The following is a 21,757-nucleotide window of genomic DNA, read 5'->3' on the forward strand; positions in this document are numbered from 1 at the left end:
AGTCTTCTTTTTAATGACACCCAGGCTGTTGGACATCACATATTTGAATATGACGTCATGAGCCTAACAGCAGTTTCTAAAAGTGAAATACCCTTAAGTGGGATACACACTAGAAGAAAATCGGACAAATGATTGTCCGTTTTTCCTTGCTGTTTCACAGCAAATTAAAACCGGTGAACGAAAATTCTTTATTTATTGTTTCTGATCATGCACTGTCTTTTTTCTGATTTTTCCTGTATGAAAATCATACAAAAACGGTAAACATTAAATGAAAATAGTTTGTTCTGCTCCAGTACGAGAAATTTTTTGGAGTTTGTCCCTGTGGTGATTTTCGTACAAAAAGTTACAATCAGCTGTCGAAAAGTTGTGCACACACTATACAAAAATCGTAAGAAAATTCTTTGGATTAAAACGTTTGACCGATTCTCTTATAGTGTGTACGAGCCTCTAGAAGTTAAATTACAGGTTATGTAAGGAGATGATGGAAGTGGTGACGGAGATGAGCCAGCATGGGCAGAGGAAGAGGGGGCTATCCTAGGGAATTGACAATTCCTGAAAAGGTCAAATTTGCTAGCAAGTTCAAAAGAAAACTAAAAGGGAACAAAACATTGTTTTTGGGAAAGAATAACACCACAAGTAAGCATTTTACAGTACAGTAAAACCTTGGATTGAGAGTGTCTTGAAAAATGTTAAAGTTTTTTTTAAAATAAATTTTCACTTGATAAACAAGCAATGTATTGCTATACAAGTAGCGTCACATCACGTCACAACTGAGTATAAAAGAGAAAAGAGGCCCCGCTAAGTGTAGCAATATGGTTACATTTCATGAAGGTACATTTAGCAACTTACATGGTTGATGAATAAAACAGGCACCATCTATGTAAGCAGGCATACAGGGTAAAGCTGTCCACCTAGACCAGTGATGGTGAACCTTGGCACCCCAGATGTTTTGGAACTACATTTCCCATGATGCTCAACTACACTGCAGAGTGAATGAGCATCGTGAGAAATGTAGTTCCAAAACATCTGGGGTGCCAAGGTTCGCCATCACTGACCTAGACCATTCTTCCGCACCGCCATCAACTATAAACTGAAGGACTAAATGGTTGTGGAACAAATCATCTGAGTTTTCTAATGGGGAAATTCGCTTAGACATACGAGTGCTTTGGATTACAAGCATGTTTCCGGAGCAAATTATGCTCACAATCCAAGGTTTTACTGTACTTGAATTGTCTGTGCTTTTACGTGCAATTTTTAAGTTGGAGAAATGCTCTCTTTAACATTGTTAAAGCCCATCTCCAGCCAAAACTTTTTTTTTCTAATTTTGGATAAAATGGTACAGGCTAGAACCGTTCTTAGCTTTTATTGCTCTTTGTGTTTCCTGTCACTTCCTTTCCAGGTGACAATTTTATCACCAGGACAGGAATTAAAGGAAATCTCTAAAGGGAACACAGGAAGCACCCTTTTAGTGGAGCAGTGGAAAGACAGAATCACCATCAGTGTTTTATTGTTGCTTGTGGCCTTGTATATTTTCTTTCCAGGCAAAAACACTGTCACCGGGAAAGAAAGTGTAGAGAAATCTCTCAAATGAGGAATCCGACAGCATTAAATCCAAATATAGCAGCCTACCCTTTCTCCTATTCTATTAAGAACTTACAAAAAAAAGTTTTAGTTGGAGTTATACTTTGAAAAGGGCTTCACTGTAGAAAACAATAATAGGTTCTATGTTCTTTTCATATAGAGTAGACAAAGCACTCCTATATTTCTAAGTGAAGTAACAGCAGAGGTCACTAACAACTATTTGCTACTCTTTGCCATTCAGTTGTTTTTTTACAATGGAGAAAGCAGTTACTTTCTGATATAAATCATAAGCATTGTTAACGATTCTTGAGGCACTTGCTGTTTCATTTCTAAATGGATATGTGTATATTTTATATACTGTATACATTTTATAAATATATTTTCTGGACAAATTATATTCGTACAAAAATAAAACTTTTTGCAAATAAACCTAGATTTTGACATTCCAATTTTTCAGCCAAACATTGCAGCTTTCTACAAATAAGAGCAGTCATTGCAGGCTGTGTTCCAAATTGAACAGGATGTGTATAACATTTTTATTGATGAATGCTCTTAGTGTTCTGGTAGGTTTGAGAGTGTAACCAAGTGAAAGCCATTAAAGAACATTCTATTGTAACAGAATGAGGCTTAGACAGGCTTAAAGCGGAGTGCCACCCAAGAGTGAAACTTCCGCTTTAAGCACTCCTCGCCCCCTGAATGCCACATTTGGCATGTCATTTTTTGGGTGGGGTGTGTACCTTATTTTTAGTGGAACTTCCTGTCCCGCTTCCTTCTTGCTCTGCTCGCCCTTCACTCCTCTGCTCGCCCTAGACAGCCCCTCCCTGCCAGCGACCTTCTGGGACACAACAAGATTGGCTGCCCAATAGCAGAGCGACTTGCACATGTGCAGCACGTGCCCGGCCCTAAAGCCGTAAGCTGTCACAGCTGGGTGGCCACAGTTGCTATGACAGCGCCGAGGAGGGGGAGAGGAGCGAGGCTCCGGAACGGCTGCATTGCTGGACCGTGGGACAGGTGAGTGTCTGTTTATTAAAAGTCAGCTGCTACACTTTTTGTAGCTGCTGACTTTAAATAAACTAAAAAATGGTTGGAACTCAGATTCAATGAGATTTCTTTTCAGACCCTACAAGTAATAGATTTCATTCTGTCTGGTTTAAATATTCTTTAAAGATTTTCCTGGATGCAGTCCAGTTACAGTAATATGCTTTGTCTGTTGTAAAGATAATCTTTCCTCTGACTCTCTCCTTCGAGATCCAGCTGTAATCACTTACTTGACCAGCACTAATTAGGCACCCTTCTACGAGAAGAAACAATTGCAAATTTTTTAAAATTTTTACTAACAATAAAACTGGCCCAGGGCATTTATACTGTCAGAGGTGGAGCGATTGATGATTGGGTTTATGTACATTGATACTATTTTCTTTATTCTTCCTGATCCATTGATACAGTACATCTCCGATATATTATATATACACACACCGGCCACTTTATTAGGTACACCTTGCTAATACTGAGTTGGACCACCTTTTGCCTTCAGAACTGCCTTAATTCTTCGTGGCATAGATTCAACAAGGTGTTGGAAACATTCCTGAGATTTTGGTCCATATTGACATGATGCTGTCATACAGTTGCTGCAGATTTGTGGGCTGCACATCTATGATGCGAATCTCCCACAAATCTTCCATCACATTCCAAAGGTGCTCTATTGGACTGAGATCTGGTGACTGTGGAGGCCATTGGAGAACAGTGACCTCATTGTCATGTTCAAGAAACCAGTTTGAGAAGATTTGAGCTTTGTGACATGGTGCATTATTCTGCTGGAAGTAGCCATCAGAAGATCAGTACAATGTAGTCATAAAGGAATGGACATGGTCAGCAACAATACTCAGGTAGGCCTTGCTGTTTAAATGATTCTCAATTGGTACTAAGGGGTCCAAAGTGTACCAAGAAAATATCCCCCATATCATTAGGCCACCACCACCACCAGCCTGAACTGTTAAAACAAGGCAGAATGGAACCATGCTTTCTTGTTGTTTATGCAAAATTCTGACCCTACCATCTGAACGTTGCAGCTGAAATCGAGATTCATCAGACAAGGCAACGTTTTTCCAATCTTCTATTGTCCAATTTTGGTGGGCCCATGCGAATTGTAGCCTTAGTTTCCTGTTCTTAGCTGAAAGGAGTGGCACCTCGTGTGAATCTTCTGCTACTGTAGCACATCTTCTTCAAGGTTCGATGTGTTATGCATTCAGAGATGGTATTCTGCATACCTTGGTTGTAAAGAGTAATGAGTTACTGTTGCCTTTCTATCATCTCAAACCAGTCTGGCCATTTGTGTCCACACAACTACCGTTTACTGGATACTTTTTTTTTTTTTTCTAATCATTCTCTGTAAAACCTAGAGATGAAAATCCCAGAAGATCAGCAGTTTTTGAAATACTCAGGCCAGCCCGCCTGGTACCAACAACTATGCCACGTTTAAAGTCACTTAAAGTAAATCCCCTTTCTTCCCCATTCTGATGCTCGGTTTGAACTTTAACAAGTTGTTTTCACCACATACAGTGCCTTGAAAAAGTATTCATACCCCTGACAACCAAAAACTTAAAAATTTATTTTATTGGGATTTTATGTAGTAGACCAACACAAAGTGGCACATAATTGTGAAGTGAAGGAAAAATGACAAATGGTTTTCAACATCTTTTACAAATAAATATGTGAAAAGTTTGGAATGCATTTGTATTCGGCCCCCTTTACTCTGATAACACTAACTAAAATCTAGTGGAACCAATTGCCTTCAGAAGTCACATAATTAGTAAATAGAGTCCCACCTGTGTGCAATTTAATCTCAGTATAAATACAGATGTTCTGTGAAGCCCTCAGAGGTTTGTTAGAGAACCTTCATGAACAAACAGCATCATGAAGTCCAAGGAACACATCAGACAGGTCAGGGATAAAGAAGTCCTTTGCATCTTTTGTATATTTGATTATTACCTTTTTTATTTGATTATTTTAGGCATGGGTGCATTGCTAATTTTGGCCATATGTATATTCACAAGACTGTGCTGTCCTAATTATTTCCTTCAATCTTTAATGTGCCAATCTGAACTCATTTAGTTCTAAATTCCATCCATCCACTAATATATTTACCCATCACTTTGTAGGCGATTGTTGATTATGAATTTTTTTTAATTTACCCATCACTTTATAGGTGATTGTTGATTATGATTTTTTTTATATATTAGTCAATTAACTGATTTGGTTTTATGGTTGGCTATTAATGTGCGATGTGGGCAGCATGTGTGCATCTTCGCTCCCGAGAGGCAGATTCTGTATCACATTTTCATCCTCTCCTCCATTTTGAAGGAGCCTCACCAATAGAAGCCTTCCCATTCACATAAAAGCAAGCAGGAAGTGGCGTTATGTCACTTCCTGAAGATGCCAATCACAGCGAAACATATGTCGGAGTGAAGAATCTGTCATTCTGGGTCCTAACTTGATAACCCATACCAAGCGAGACATGGAACACACCCCAGGGGATTAGCTGACTCATACCTAGTGCCAGGCCAGGCACTTCAACGTAACTGCTATTTGTTTTTATTTTAATTTATTAAAAATTACTATACTATGAGACTTTTATCCGTGTCTCCTGTGGAGTCATTTTTTTACATCCTAGTTCCATCGTGAGTGACCATTGGAGTGGATTTATGCTACCGTATTTTCCGGCGTATAAGATGACCTTTTACACTAAAAGAAAACGGGGGTCGTCTTATACACCGGGTATAAAGCAGGGGTCGTTTTATATGCAAGCCGCCCGCTGGATGACAGCCCTCTGGATGCTTGCTGAATGTGCGGTAATACTGTATATATACAGTATACACTGCTTAGCCAATTCCGGCAAGCAATGTATTCTATTAGTGAAAACAAAGCCTGCTTGGATTGGAGTAACCACCTCTGCCAATCCGAGCAGGCTACATACGGTAGCCTGCTCCGATTGGCTTTGAGAGTCAGAGGCGCGGGCTGATGATGTTACAGCCCCTGCCAATCCGAGCAGGCTTTGTATTCATTAACAGAATACATTGCTCGCCGTGATTGGCTTAGCGCGGTACACTGTGAGGCAGTGTTTACACGAAACTACTGCATATACGCCATTACCACACATCCAGCAGGCTGACAGATTGGTGAGAAGGGGGTTGTCTTATATGGCAAGTATAGCACAACTCCAACATTTTAAATGGAAGACTAGGGGGTCGTCTTATATGCCCAGCCGCCTTATACGCCAGCAAATACGGTATTAGCGGAACCAATCTAGTGTTCCAAAAGCATTTGACAGTCCTGTAAAAAGGGGTCAAATATCTCTGGTGAGTGGCCATCTTCATACTGAGAACTCGTGGCGAAAGAACTAGAAGTTTTATCTCAGAGCAATTTGATTTGGAGTTGGGATTTATCACTTATGGACTTTTTCCTTGCTTTTATGACAATTTATTTCATTAGTGTGCACATTTAGGTTTGATGCACTATATATTTATTCTTTGTGCAATGTTTTTTATGAACATGCATATCGCCAAATCCTTAATTTCAATATTTTAACATTTTAGTGATTAGTTCACTTTTAAAGGGGCAGCTGTTTGCTATATGTTCTCATCCCCATAGGGCGCCATTATTGGTACATATTTTTCGTAGGTCACAGATAAAGTTGTGGAGAAATTTAAAGCAGGGCTGTTATAAAAAAAATATTACAAGCTTTGTTCAATCCATCATCCGAACATGGAAAGAGTATTGCACAACTGCAAACCTATCAAGACATGGCTGTCCACCTAAACTGATAGGCCGGGCAAGGAGAGCATTAATCAGAGAAGCAGCCAAGAGGTCCATGGTAACTCTGGAGGAGCTGCAGGGATCCACAGTTTAGGTGGTAGAACCTGTCCACAGGACAACTATTAGTCGTGCACTCCACAAATCTGGCTTTTATGGAAGAGTGGCAAGTAGAAAGCCATTGTTGAAAGAAAACCATAAGAAATCCCATTTGCAGTTTGCAAGAAGCCATGTGGGGGACACAGCAAACATGTGGAAGAAGGTGGTCTGATGGGACCAAGACTAAACTTTTTGGCCTTAAAGTGGAAGTAAACCCATCGATTTAAACAGTTAAAAAAAAGGCATGCCGGGAATCCTAACTGCACATTGGCTGTGCTCTCAGCCAAACTATCAAACCATCCAATGGCTGGTGTCATAACGAATCACATGTGCAGCACCATAGCAGTTGAAGATTAAACATCGGCAAAGATGGCAGCTTCCTTGGCTGAAAATGATAGGGGAGTTTACTTCCACTATAAAGCAAAATGCTATGTGTGGTGGAAAACAGACTGCACATCACCATGAGTACACCATCCCCACCGTGAAACATGATGGTGGCAACATCATGTTTTGGGGATGCTTTTCTTCAGCAGGGACAGGGAAGCTGGTCAGAGTTGATCGGAAGATGGATGGAGCCAAATAAAGTACAATCTTAGAAGAAAACCTGTTAGAGTCTGCAAAAGGCATGGAACTGGGGCAGAGGTTCACCTTCCAGCAGGACAACGAGCCTAAACATACAGCCAGAGCTACAATGGAATGGTTTAGATCAAAGCATATTCATGTGTTAGAATGGACCAGTCAAAGGCCAGACCTAAAATCAATTGAGAATCTGAGGCCAGACTCGAAAATTGCTGTTCACAGATGTTCTCTGTCCAACATGACAGAGCTTGAGCTATTTTGCAAAGAAGAATGGGCAAAAATGTCACTCTCTAGATGTGCAAAGGTGGTAGAGACATACTCAAAAAGACTTGCAGCTGTAATTGGAGCGAAAGGTGGTTCAATAAAGTATTGACTCAGAGGGCTGAATACAAATGCTCGCTACACTTTTCACATATTTGTAAAAAAAAATTAAAACTATTTATCATTTTCCTTCCACTTCACAATTGTGTGCCATTTTGTGTTGGTCTAGCACATACAATCCCAACAAGATACAGTTACGTTTTTGATGGCAACATGACAAAATGTGGAAAATTTCAAGGTGTGTGAATACTTTTTCAAGGCTCTGTATGCATTGACTTGTTGATTAGCAATTTGTGTTACCAAGCAATTGAGCAGGTGTACCTAATAAAGTGGCCAGTGAGTGTGTATTGGGTGGATTTATATTAAGCTAGTAATTCTAATCACAGGGTAAAATTGAATTCAGTATTGAACCCAAAAACAATTATTTCTCTTGTTAACTGACGGACATGATTTTCTATTTATAATCATAGGGTTTATAGTGCCCACCTATAGGAGTAGGACACTAGGCAGAAAAAGAACACAGCACCGCCTATGGGCGAATCCTAACTGGTATAAACCCCCTTTCTGCTATAGGCAAGCCAGTTATTTCTGCCTACTGTTTCAGGAACGAGGCCTGTGGTTTTCCCTTTTCGTTTTTTTTTCTGCAATTTCTTTCCTGCAGAGAACATCAAACCCAAAAACAAAAATGTAATTTATTGCAGCCTACCCATCCTTAGATGTGGTGGCTGCATTTGTTTTATTTTTTTAGGCTTTTCCCCCCTTTGTTTCACCTGGTGATCCAGCCAGTAAAACACTTCAAGTCTTAACCACTTGCTTACTGGGCACTTATATCCCCATCCGTCCCATGCCAATATTCAGCTTTCAGTGCTGAATATTCAAAGCTCACACTTTGAATGACAATTATGCGGTCATGCAACACTGTACCCAAATGAAACAGCATACACAGGGACATAACTAGCTAATCACCTGTGAGGGGAAAAACAAAGTCATACTCAGGAATAGAAAACACAGCCAAGATGCACTGCCCTGTTTATTTACTCTGTAAAACTACTTAGACTACTGAAGAGTCAATGCATACCGAGCTTTTCAATGCCATATCGAACCTGTAGTGGTGTACAAAAGTAGAACATGTCATCTTCAGACACCTTGACACAGGCTCCCCAAGGTGTTGCCACCCCTCTAGTAGAATGAGCTTGCACTTCAGCCGCTGGAGTTAAGCTCCGATTCACATAAGCCACTGATATGACATTCAAAATCCATGAAGATATTCTAGAAGAAACTATCTCGCCTTTCCGTTGGCAAAACAAAAAACTGTCCATATAGACCGATAGTAGTTTCACCACGTCCAAACAATTGAAGTCTTCTTGTTGCGAAGGTACCAATTTCTGCAGAAAACTTGGAAGAACGGTTTCCTAATTATCATGAAATCCCTGGACTACTTTAGAATGCAACTGAGGACATGGGCACAAAATTATTTTGTCTGGAACAAGAATACAAAAAGGTTCTTTGTATGACTATGGGGCAACCTCAAAAACCCTTCTAGCCGAAGTAATGGGGTGTAAGAAATACGACTTTCAGCTGTAGAAATAAAGAACAGCTTTTCACTGGACTAAATGGCTGTTGTGTGAGAGCTCTAAGATGGAAGCAAACTTCTCCTAGGAGGTTGTATATAGAAAGCTGCTTGCATAAACCAATCAATTATAGGAACTTCTGCCCATATGATGCCAGTAGATGATAAAAGTCGAGATCGGAACCAAGATTGTAAACACATCCTGCACTACCTCTTCCTGGAATCTGTATCTTACTGCAAACATAGCGAGTTGAGCATTTAACGCGCCATTAGATCGATAGTGTTCCTCACTGCCTACAGATACGTTTCAGATATCTTTTGTTGAGCCACCATTGTCAATGGGGAAACACTCTGATGAACTGGTCTGCCAACGGATTCTTTTTCTCTGGCAAGTAAATCGCTGTGAAGGCCTTCAAGCATAATGCCAATACAAATACAGGTGGCCTGGAGCAACGACCAAAATAAATAAATAATGAGAATGGCGTTCTTTTTATCGTACTAGGAAAAAGTGGTCCTGTGAGTTCAGGGGGCAGAGTTAGCACAATATATACTGGTCTAAGGTAGGCCAGGAAAAAGGTTTCACATAAGTCAATAGCAGACTCTGGCTAGCTACCCTGTCAGCGGCAAATGGGTTGTCTCAAACTTCTAACTGCCACTTTATCTGAACAGCTTGGTCTGTTAAAGTAAGTTTAAAAATAACAGACTTGCTGGCTAGATCACCAGGTGAAAATAAAGGAAAAAAGCCTAAAATAAACAAATGCACAGCCACCACATCCAATAATTGGTAATCTGCAATTTTAAACATGGTTTGCTTTTGGGTTTAATACCACTTTCTTTTCACAGGTAGACATGCGAGGTAAAAATAGTAAAAATGATTGGATCTTGAAGGCCTGACATGAGCCTTGCTCAAAAACTTCACCATTCTATGAGCAAAAGCACACAAGCAAACAAATGTGCAACTAAAATTGCCCATAACCAGCTGCCTGTTTAAGGACATATCAAGCAATAGACAAAAGTAGATGCTGGATTTCAGTAGTTTAACTAAGACTGCAGGATTTCAGTGGGTGGAGGCAATTTTTTGTCAACTGCAGGAAATACATTTCTGACCTCTGAAAAAACTGTTATTGAAGAAAGAATGTCTGTCTTAGTAGTTATAGTCATGGCACAGATAGCACATAGACATTGAATGTATAATTTCACCAAATTAAGATGAAAAGGCTTTAGCCCATCTTTTAGTAGCCAGATTACAGCCCTTTTGCAGCTGAAATCTTGGCAAAGGCACTTTTATTTTTCAGAAACGGTTTGCTGTTCTTCAGTTTAAGGCTGGGTTCACACTACTGCCGAATGCGGCTTGCAGCAGGGTGTCCAGTGTGTCCCTGTCCTCCGCTGCTGCAGCGGAGTTATGTGAACCGGCTCCATAGAGAGCCAGTCTTAATCTCCTGTAATGTGAATTGGATGCAGAAACACCCAGCCTGAATCCTTTGAGCAACAGACAGTTTTAAACTATATTGTTCAAACCTTTGCTATTACATATGAGGTGGATGTACCTTATGCAAAATTACTTTGGTTTCTTCAGGATTCCTAACCTGTGCAAGCCCACATCATGAAGTCAACAGCTAGAAAGATATAAACTGGCTCTAGAAAACTTGGGCTTAAGAGCAAGGCCTGGCTTTGTTATCTATGTGCCACTGGATATTAAAGAGAGAATTCACATCACAAATCTATATCAGTCCTAGTAGTGCTCACAGACTGAGGCTATGCTATGTGCTATGAATATAAGAATCGAATGGTCTGGCTCCAAAAGGATTATATAACGCTTACACATGGAATGAATACATCTGTCCTATATATATATATATATATATATATATATATATATATATATATATATATATATAGATGTGCAAATTATGGTCTGAAATGCATTTTTGCAAAACAATTTACAATTTTCTTTTATATACACTAATGGCGCTCTAGCATACAAGTACACTACAGTAAATCGCACAGCACGTGGGTTGTGCTGTATTAAAAATGCTGCAGGTTTGGCTTTTGGCCCATGTTCTGCATTGGAAGCCCATCTCTGCAATGGAGTGCAAAGGTCTGATGGGAACATTATTACTTGTAGAGATTTCTCAGACTCCCTGTTGTGTCTCCCAGACAAGAAGCAAAAATAATTATATCAAATGAGACACAGCGACAAAGAAAATATCATTCCCTACTGTATCCAAAATTGCTGACATAAAAAAGGTTTGCCTATAGAGATACTAAGGGGTGTATTTAGAAATGTTTGTACCCAAAATTCAGACAATTTTTATCCAAGATTCAGATAAAATTCAGTTGGAAAAATTCGCAAATCCTGGGTGAAGTTTGTGTAAAATCATTTATAAATAGACCCCTAAAGTTAAAACCACTGTACCACAATTTTTATATTTACTTTACAGTACTAAAATCAATGTCTTTTTTGTGATGCAAGATATCACTAGCTTATGGAGCTGAAAGAAAAAGCTGCAATTGCACCTCCTACGCAAATTACATGAGTGTGGGGATAAGCGGTAATACTCCCTTTTAAACAACAGTAAAATAAAAAGAAAACCACTGTTTTACTCGAGAAAGAACTAGCCCATCTTACTACCTCAGTTTCACTTTTCACAGAGAGAAAAAAAATGTAACTCATGCAACAAATAGGTAATTTTTTTTCCAGTTGCACACAAATGATAGATAAAATAAAGGTGAACGAATGCTATAACCAAGCCAAATATCAATTATCAGACATCAAAACTGGTGCAAATAACTGCTCTGTAATCCTTGCTTGCCGTTTGCATTTACTGTGGTCAACAATGTTTCAAGGGATAAACATCATCAGAAAAGTGTTAATGAGGATTGATGAAAACACTAAAAATTCATATTTACAACTTGTAATACAACAAACTTCGTTCAATAAGGTAAATGGAGACAACAGCCATTAAATATGAAAGCTTAGGGGTAGTAGGTATAAAAAAAAAAAAAAGTTGATAGAAATATCAATAACAGGTCCATGAAACCAATTTGCTGTTCCTGGCTATCAGAAAATAGAGTAAAGAGGGCTAAAGTGCAAAGTAATCATCTTGTTTAGATATACTTCATAATAATAAGTAGACTATTATAGCGAATTTACCAGTTATCAACACCAAGGTGTTATAAGCATAGGTACAACATGCCCCAAAAATGGACAACGTGTAAGTACAGCTCATATTTTGTAAGTCTGATTTCCATGAACAAAGCCAGTGTCTTCAAAATGAGCGTGCCTGCTGGCAAGATCGGAATCATTACTCTTGCATAGTTGTGCCTTGCAAGTTTCCATTTGGATCAAAAAGAATTCAATTTGATCAGTTTGTGCTGCATTTTGCCAGATAGTTTCCATAATCTGAAAAACAGCCTTGCTGCTTGTTTAAACACACATGGTCCTGATGCCAAGCCCCTAGCGACATGTTACTTACTTTATTCAACAAGTTGTACAAATTCCAGACAGTTTGTCAAGTGTGCAATTTCCAGACTGCTTGTCAAGTGTGCAATAACAGTATTGCAAAGTAATCCGTTATTTCTCTTCACAGTTATTAAACTGCAATGAAAAGACCATTTAAAGATGCAATGCGTTATGGAGTTCATAAGTCGTTCGATTCGATTGGATGTAAACACTTTTCAATGGAAGCATATGGACTTTGACAAGACCATACCTGGATTTTAACCATGTGTAACAAAGTTGGCACTGTTATTTGTATTGCATCTAGATTATTTGGATATGTGTATGAATAATGTTATGTTCTCCTGGTCCAGACACTTGGCATGCAAAGGGAAACAGGCGCACAAAAATTAAGCACTATACAAATAGTGTGTAGTGTAATCATACATAATATTTTATCAGCTCTGAGCCTGAGTCTTTGAAACCAGATTGAGGTGCAGTTGTGGTATTGGGAAGACTTGTATACAGGAATGAAGCTAGATATACAGAGATGAATGAAAATAAACATGAAAGTGTGTTAAATTAAAATTAGCACAGGTTGGAAAATGTGAATAGCACTTTAAAAGGCTCATAAACTTAAAAACGAAGATAAACATAACAATACCTGTAATGCCATTTGCAAACATGTATGTTAAAAAGTGTATAAATGTTGGGGTATTTTGGCATTGCAGCATTTTTTTCTTTTTTTTTTTAGAAAGCTGTGTAGCCTAATATTTTCCCAGCTTTTGTAAGTAAAATATTGCATACTAGAAGATGCCTTCAGTGTTCATTTTTTTTTAAAGGATTTCAAAGCATGAGCACACAATCTGGTGCAACTGTGCATAGTAACCAATCAGCTTCTAGGTATTATGGTAAAAGCTTAAGGGGTAACTTCACTGTCCTGGGGGAAAAAAAAAAAAGAAGCAAATAACGAAAAAAAAATCTATAGCATATACAATTGTGATACAAGTCATATTGTAATTGAATGTTATTAAAAATTACCTTTACTTTTCAATCTGCAACCATTATAATTTTCTATAAATGCAAAGCAATATAGCTACATGGAGTTGTTCTGTACACAGAATGTGTACTGACCACTCCCCAGAAACATAATTTCCTGTTTGTGTGATCGGCTCACTGATTTCCCCAGAAGTCTGCTTAAGATGTAAGTCAGAGTTCAGGCATCCCCTGCAACAAAAATGTAATTTTTGGTAAGATATTTCCAATAGCAACACTTCAAAAGGGATGCAGGCCCAGCAGCTTTCCTCATTAGTGCCCTGCAGCTGCCACAGCTGACTGATAATTATGAAACCACTCACATTAAACTCACTTGGCCAAGGGAGACAGACAACACACATTTATTTCTTCAGAATAACAAAAAGGTAGGAATATGCAACAAAGGTTGTTATAATCCTTGCAATGTACATAGATCACCCAGAGGGGAATGTTTTTTTTCTCAACAAAAGTGGAGTTACACTTTAACTGAATAAACAGAAGTTAGAAGCCGATTGGTTACAATGTACAGCTGTACAAATTCCGTGTCCTTCAGTTCTGGTAAATCCACCCTGCTAGTTTTAAAAAGTTTAAAATAGACTGGGAAAGTATTAAAACCCTGGTGAGGTTTTTATTGCCAAGTCCCTGCTCTGGGGCAATGTCTCAGGGGCAGAAAGTCACAAGACAACACAATTTTACAGCTGCCACAAGAACAGGAGCTAAACCATTTGTCCCAAGGGCAACTGGCTCAGAGGAGATTTTATGTCACTTTCTGTTGTGTTACAGGACAAGGACAAGAAGGGGTGAAAACTTATCAAAGACTCATAGGCAGCGCATAAAAAACCCCCCAAAAAAACACTAGTATTTTTTTCTACCATTCCCTATCCAAAGTTAAAATAAAAATGCAAAGATTTGCTTTTAGATACACTTTAAATAAACAAAGTTGTAATTTTAACTTTCCTGTTGCTTTAAATTGGGTTAGTTGTTCATTGATCATAGCCCTAAAAAAATAAACAATGCTTTCACATTGCATTCAGCTATAAAAGTAGCACATATATTATTCTACTTGATGGAGAACTTGAATTTTGCAGTTTGAATTGTATGAAAAAACAAAACAAAAACTATGATTTATCAATTAAACCTTCATGTGCGTTTAATATAAACTGCTAAGGTGGTGATACATAACAAAATTAGATTTTTATTTGACAACCAGTCATATTTAAAGTTCAGAGCACAAATTTTCAATTGCATGATGTGTAAATGGGTAGCGGACTGTTTATATTAGCCTTTATCAAACCATGGGGGGCATATTTTAACGAATTCTTAGGTCTCAAGTAACCCCTGCATAATATTATTACATCTTCATGTTAGCATGATCAGTAAATGGTAGAGATACACCGATTAGCCATGACATTATGACACCCCCCATAATCTGTTGAGGCATGGGCTTCAGAAGACCTCGGCAGGTATTCTGATGGCAACAAGGCATCAGGGCCTCCATAGATGGGACGTGCTTTTCCAGCACCCACCCCACAGATGCTCAATTGGAATGAGATCTGGAGAATTTGCAGGCCAAGTCAATACCTCAAACTGATTGTAGTGTTCCTCAAACTATTCTTGAACTCATCAGATCAGGCTACCTTCTTCCATTGCTCATGTGCCCATTATAGGTCTTTTTGGCTTTGGACATGGGTTAGCAATTTGGGCACCCTGTCTGGTCTGAGGTTATATGGCCCCATATGAAACCATCTGTGATGCATTGATGATATGTTTTGACACCTTTCCATTGAAACCAGCATTAACTTTTTTCAGCAATTTGAACTACAGTAGCTCTTCTATTTAGTCGGACTAGACAGACCAGCCTTTGCTCCCCACTTGCATCAATGAGTTCTGGCTACCCATGACCCTGTTGCCCAGTTTTGCTTTTTTGGTAGTTCCTGACCACTGCAGACTGGGAACATCCCACAAGAGCTACAGTTTTGTAGATGTTCTGACTGAGTTGTCTAGCCATTACAACTTGGCCCTTGTCAAATGCTTATGCGTGCCCATTTTTCTGCTTTCAACACATTACCTTCATTGTCAACATATTCACTTGCTGCCAAATATAGCCCACCCAATTTCAGATGCAATTGTAACAAGATAATCATTGTTATTTGTGTTACCTAGCAGAGGTCATAACGTAATGGCTGATCGCTCCAAAACAATTGTCAATAATTGTGCCAGAATAGAGAATACATTTTTTTCTATGCATCTGTTTATTTTGCTCTCTCTCTAATATATGAGGTTGTTTGCTCCATTAAGTCAGTTTGGGAGGAAAAGGCTGACATTAGTGTACCATGCTTCCACCTTTCTTACAAAAAATAAATAAATACTTAATTATTGGCCCTACCTAATGCCGAAATGGAGAATAGATTCAACCAAATTAACATGATACTACTGCGCACTGTAACATGGGATTGAAAGACCACCGAATAGATTGTGAATAGGATTATTTGACCAATGCCGCCCAACACTTGAGTATCTCAAGCTAAGTAAAAATATATATTTTTTTATAATCACCCCTAGGAACTTTGGTAGAGAAATCCTGGTTTACACAGTATTTGCAAATGAACCAATTTGACATGCAGTTAAGAGGAAAGTTAAAGGAAACTTTTGGAAAGAGAAATATGTGTTGCTGCCACTGGGACATTACAAAATATTAGTTACCTCTCTGGCTTCAGTGATTTGAATTGCTCACCCACAAGCATGCAGATTACAAAGTCACAACTCCATATCTACTCGTTTCAGGTCTGTCCCACATATAGTTTCAAAACTATTGGCTTAAACCAGCAGTCGGGCAACTAGCATTTTCAGAATGGTAGTATCCATAGTCTCTCAGTACAAATTTCCTATAAATAAAGGCCAAGACTTGCAATCAATTATTTGCCATATGGACTGTTATATCTAAGTGTCTGTGTCAACTGATTCTCTCCCCATTACTGGGCTCATTGACCAGTACACATGTGTGCTTCAAATGTCAGGATGAATTCTTATTTCCAGTCTGAAAAGTAATATTTTAATTTGTAATTTAAGCAATTTAAGAGAACCATTCTGAATTGATAAGACACTACTGTAATTGAAATGGCTAGGATTTTATAAGTAGTAGGCTGATGGTATGGGTTTTCAAAGTTGTATTAATCAGATTACACAATTAAACTATGAGACTAGGATGCAATTTACAGTATATGGGCTCTAATCAGTGTGTAGGGATGGTCATCCTGTCCCAAAACAAAGTATGCAAATGTAACTTTTACTCTAAATGCTGATAGCCACACATCTAGACATAATAGTTCTTCTATGCAACATTCAAGCCAAGAAGTAGTAAAACTGCTAGTGTGCTAGATTTACATTTATGTGACCTTTTCTGTGCACTATAAACCAGTTTGCTCTCTTTTATATCTTAACAAAACATGCAACAGTATGGGGTCAGGAATTTCCCAGATTTTTTCTCTTTTTTTACTGACCAAAATTACAATCGAATATAGATAAAAATCATAGTATGGCTTGAGACATGAAATATAAATATTGGAATCCAACTGATTTGTATATGTACCTGTGTTGATGGGCTTTTGCTCATGGAAAATTTGTTCTGCATTCCCATACGTTACTATAAGAACAAAAACAGGTCAAGCACAACTTTTGTGGTATCAGTAGAAGCTATACCGCTTCAAACTTGTCTTTCTCTGTACCTCCAGCTCTCCTAAGGTGTATGCTCTGGAAGCACATTTTACCGGCCATACACCCATGTCATTACCGATGCAAAACGAACTTTAATATGTATAGTATTCCCAACATATAGTCTCACTTGTCCCCCTCCTGCACCAAGAAGGTTTACCCCACAAAGGGTTAAGTCGTGGTCAAATGCACCTGTCAATGAATTCTGAATGTTCCCAAAAGGGTCTCAAACTGATGTCAAACAGATGCCATTGACACATGCCCAAAGCCTGTCTGGACAGGTCCTAAGTCTTATGAAAAGGTAGGTAAAGAGATCTTCAAGAAGATTAATATTTTGTTACCAATCAGATTACGTCTTTCAGCTATTGGAGCTCAGTAAATTATCGCTGTCTGCTGTAGATCAGTGGTTCTCAACCTCAGTCCTCAAGTACCAACAGGCCAGGTTTTCCTTTAGAGTCAACGGCTTGGTATTTTGGACAGCTATTTTATTTAAGAGAAATTCCCAAAACATGGCCTGCTAGGGGTACTTGAGCACTGAGGTTGAGAACCACTGCTGTAGATTACGGAGCTCTGAACATCATCATTCTTTGCAAGTTCACCTTTAAATCATTTTCATATTTATAAGTTCACCTATAAACGGGCATGGAATTTACTTCAAAGGGCGTTTGGTATCCAAGTCTCACTTCAGGCCATATTTTCATTGTTGACAGCATAGATGATAGAATTGGACTTAAAGTGCCGAAACTGGTATAAACCAGTCAGAAATCTCCTCTGCCAAATGAAAATCCTGGGTGCCTCATGAGTGTTACTGTGCTTTGCACATCATTACCATTATTTGCACTATTTTACAAATCCAACTGATTAAAATCACATTGATAACAGTTTTCTTGCTAGATAAACCAGGAATTGTGGCCTACTGCATTTTTCTGGCCTGAATAAGACTCACCACTCGCAAAAAGACCAAGGCTTCTGCCCAACACCCCAATATTTACTGAATCACATACTGCAAATTTCATGAAATAATACTTGTTTATGTGATTATTAAACAGCCTTTGCAGGAAACAGCAGTGTTAAACTTCTCAAGTTGTGGCGTCAACTCAACATTAATGTTATAATGGAAGAGACACAAAATGGTCATCATATATATTTTCCATTAAAGTGTCTTTAAAGGTGCTGAATTGTAACTTGAATTAAATCCATAGAAGCCTATGCTACTTAAACAGAGAAATATATATGTATACAATAGATTCTGTGAAACACAGTTTGGCTTTGCATTTCTTTTTTTTGAAAAAAAACTTTGGAACTCTGACATTCAAAACTCTTATATTTATAACACTGACTATGTCTTTGTAATTGCTATATCCTTCGCTGTCTCCGTGTTGCCTGCCTGCAAATTTTTGTCAAAATGACTTGAATAAAAGGTTTCAAGTTTTTCACGTGTGCAAAATGAATGTGTATAAAACACCAGAAGCATGGGACTGCCAGTGTGTAATTTTTCTGGCACCCAAAAAGTGTCAGATTTCTGTTATTTTATAACTCAGAAAAGCGTGGTTCTCAAAACCTGATCTATATAAAAACCTACCCCACAGCTTGTAAAACTGTTTAGTTATCCTACATTACAGTTAGGGCATATTCATATAAGCACAGGTTGTGGAAGAGTAAGTGCAACCAATCTTTTATTTTAGGAGTGACACAAATCTAAAGCTGCATTACCCCTTAAAGTGATACTAAAGCTAAAAACTTTTTTTTTTTAACCTTAATGCATTGCTTGGTAAAAAAACTTTTTATATTCCAATGTCCTCCCTCTTCTCTGTGTGAAGGGGAAGGGAGGGGAGAAACGATCCAGTGCTGTGCGCCGCTGCATCTCTTCTCCCCTCTCTTCCCACAGGGACTCAAACAGCAACAGGAGCCATTGGCTGTCAATCAAATGCTGTGTGGAGGAGGTGGGGGGAGGGAGTGTGGCTCCAAAGGCACACAGCTTGTGATAAAGCCCCAAAGCAAAAGGCTTGCTATGGGGACACACACGAAGAAGAGTAGCCAAGATCGCCAATGGGGGACCCAAGAAGCGGAAGATTGGGGTCGCTCTGTGCAATGCGATTGTACAGAGCTGGTGAGTAGAACAGCTTTGCTATTTAAAAAAAAAAGAAAAAAAAAAAGGCGTTAGTTACACTTTAACACTTGTCTGAAGAGCAAAGTGTACTGCAAGCTTTACAAACCATTTGCAATGCTTTTAAAGTGACATCCAATATAACCATCAAAGCTAGTACTGAAGTAAGGGCATTGTTAGACTCTGGCACTCTCAGAACATGGCTGTAGAAAGCCCCATCATCTGGGTTGCTGTCCTACCTACATAGTGCTGATGCTTAAGAACGTAAGGGCTTTCAGATGAACAATTTGGCTCCGTGCATATTTTCTCTTTGAGCATCAGGGTAGAAAAAAATGTGATAGATCTGTTTTTGATTCTAAAGCATACAGGGCCTCGGGGTAAATTCACAAAAGTATTTATCATATTTCAGCATATTATATTGCTGTATAAAGAAAAACGCACATGCACACACATCCGGGCTCATTATGAACTGTCATTTTCTTTTCACCAAACAAAGTACCTCTGTACTGGATAAAAAAAAAAAGAAAAAGCTCTGTGTGTCAAGTCAGGAACTTCAGCACAGCAAGACAACCACACAGTTTTTTTGTCACAAACTAAACACAATTATTATAGTTTATTTGGTATAAGAAATCTTTATAAATATCCTTCTTATGCAGCAAAAGGGCATTGGTGACTGTTATAGTTAAGGTCAGTCTTTCTATACTGCAGATGCCTGGAAGCTTTGTAAAGTTAAAAACTTAATGGGGGGTTATTTCCGAAAGGTAAATCCACTTTGCACTACAAGTGCACTTGGAAGTGCAGTCACTGTAAATCTGAAAGGAAGATCTGAAATGAGGGGAAGCTCTGCTGATTTTATCATCCAATAATGTGCAAGCTAAAATACAGTTTTTTTTTTTCCTTGCATGCCCCCCTCGGATCTACAGTGACTGCACTTTCAAGTGCACTGTAGTGCAAAGTGGGTTTGCCTTTAGTAAATAACCCCCAATGTGTATAGAAACAATGAACTACTATTTTTGGTTTCTTTTTGATCAGTTAAATATACAAAGTGGATTTCCAAACTAAACCCTAAATAATCTTCAACATGCACTCTCCCCCTCCTAACACCTATGTTTGCTAATCTCTATAAGAAAGAAATATATGCTTCCCTATTTTCAGGCCACTCCGGTCTGGTCACATGGTCTTTCATATCAGCCAGCAGCTGCTGCATGGGAGAAGAGACATCCCTCAACAACTTAACAAATATCCTATTGCTCATCCTTTGTCAGCACTCTCTCCTTACCATTGTAGCTGCTTCTGGCTGACAATGGAGCAGCCTGAAAATAGTTAATATATACAGTACATCTTTCTTATGTAGGTTAGTCAGCATAGGTGTTAGGAGTGGGTAGAGTGCATATTTAAGATTACTTAGGTTTAGCCTTGAATTTCACTTTAAAGGGGTTTTGTTATGTGTAACATAATGCAAAAATACCTGTTGATCATGTTTGAAATTCAGAGCTGTCATGTGTCCTGTTCCTTTGTTATCTAATCTAATTAGCCCTCCCAATTTTTCCCTTGAACTACAAAACACCTCCCCGTTACCTTGTTGGGGGCAGGGCTGGCACAATCTGTTGCAATTTCAGTGCAGCAAAGACACCTTGTTGTCAGTCCACAACAAGAAATAAGGGTCTGGCTGAATATCTGCCCTGATCAACAAGAACTGTTTTGTATGGCAAGTTCCTAATTTGAATACAGTATATGGCTGCTCACAAGAGTGTAACATCAAATAGGTTTTGTACTGCAAGATCTTCTTGGGAAAATGTGTATGTATTGAGGAGATTAAATATATATATTTTTATATTTCCCTGAAAACTTTGTTAAAATAAATGACAAAAATAAAATGTTCTTATAACATAGTTTACTGGACATAGACACAGTAACTTTATATAAAATGTACAGTTTTTTTTTTTGTTTTTTTTTTTAGTTTAGGAAAGTGTGTAGAAGTATTAGAAACTCTTGTAGGCTTTTGTTGATCCCTACTGTAGAGATTCTTATTCAGTTCTTTTCCCAGGGACCTCCATAGCGGTCTGGGTCTTCAACAGGGACACTACAGCTTACAGAACGAGAGGTTCTAACCTTTCCCCACACTCTAAAACAGAGAAAAATTATCTAGAGCTTCATTTAAATTTCTAAAACCTAATCACCAAAAACAATCTTCTTCCCTTGGAATACGGCAATCTGAGACTGCGCTTTGCGTTTTCTGCTGGCCTCCCATGAAGGGTGAAGAGCTGGCTCCGGTTTACCCTGTGACTTCATCGTGCCGTTTCTGGCAGCTTGAGATTTCTTTACAAATTTGGGTGCCTGTGGAAAAACTAAACAAGAACAACACTTTATGTAAGGCATCTAAAGAATATTCTAGATTTTACACATTAGCTGCATGTTTCTTATATGTGGCAACGTGTAGGTTTTTTCTCTTAGTATGAATAGTTATTTTCACAAATTGTACTTCATCCCAAGAGATATTTCTGTT

At 38.5% G+C, this 21,757-nt stretch overlaps 2 protein-coding genes across 5 annotated transcripts in view; one reads left to right on the forward strand and one right to left on the reverse strand.

Annotated features, from left to right (window-relative positions):
• Positions 1-18,576, forward strand: part of LOX (lysyl oxidase) — a 93,331-nt gene extending 74,755 nt beyond the window's left edge. For both annotated transcript variants that reach the window (XM_077462212.1, XM_077462210.1), the window contains exon 7: positions 12,550-18,576. In XM_077462212.1, the coding sequence (XP_077318338.1) occupies positions 12,550-12,556 (7 nt within the window). In that variant the 3' untranslated portion in view covers positions 12,557-18,576. The remainder of the gene's footprint in view (positions 1-12,549) is intronic.
• Positions 18,577-21,128: 2,552 nt separating this feature from the next.
• SRFBP1 (serum response factor binding protein 1) overlaps positions 21,129-21,757 on the reverse strand; it is a 208,416-nt gene continuing 207,787 nt past the window's right edge. For all 3 annotated transcript variants that reach the window (XM_077462208.1, XM_077462207.1, XM_077462209.1), the window contains one exon: positions 21,129-21,599. In XM_077462208.1, the coding sequence (XP_077318334.1) occupies positions 21,424-21,599 (176 nt within the window). In that variant the 3' untranslated portion in view covers positions 21,129-21,423. The remainder of the gene's footprint in view (positions 21,600-21,757) is intronic.

Source organism: Lithobates pipiens, unplaced genomic scaffold (genome assembly GCF_037356315.1).
Source record: "Lithobates pipiens isolate NorthernLeopardFrog02 unplaced genomic scaffold, aLitPip1_a1.2 Scaffold_3, whole genome shotgun sequence".
In the NCBI taxonomy this organism is placed as follows: domain Eukaryota; kingdom Metazoa; phylum Chordata; class Amphibia; order Anura; family Ranidae; genus Lithobates; species Lithobates pipiens.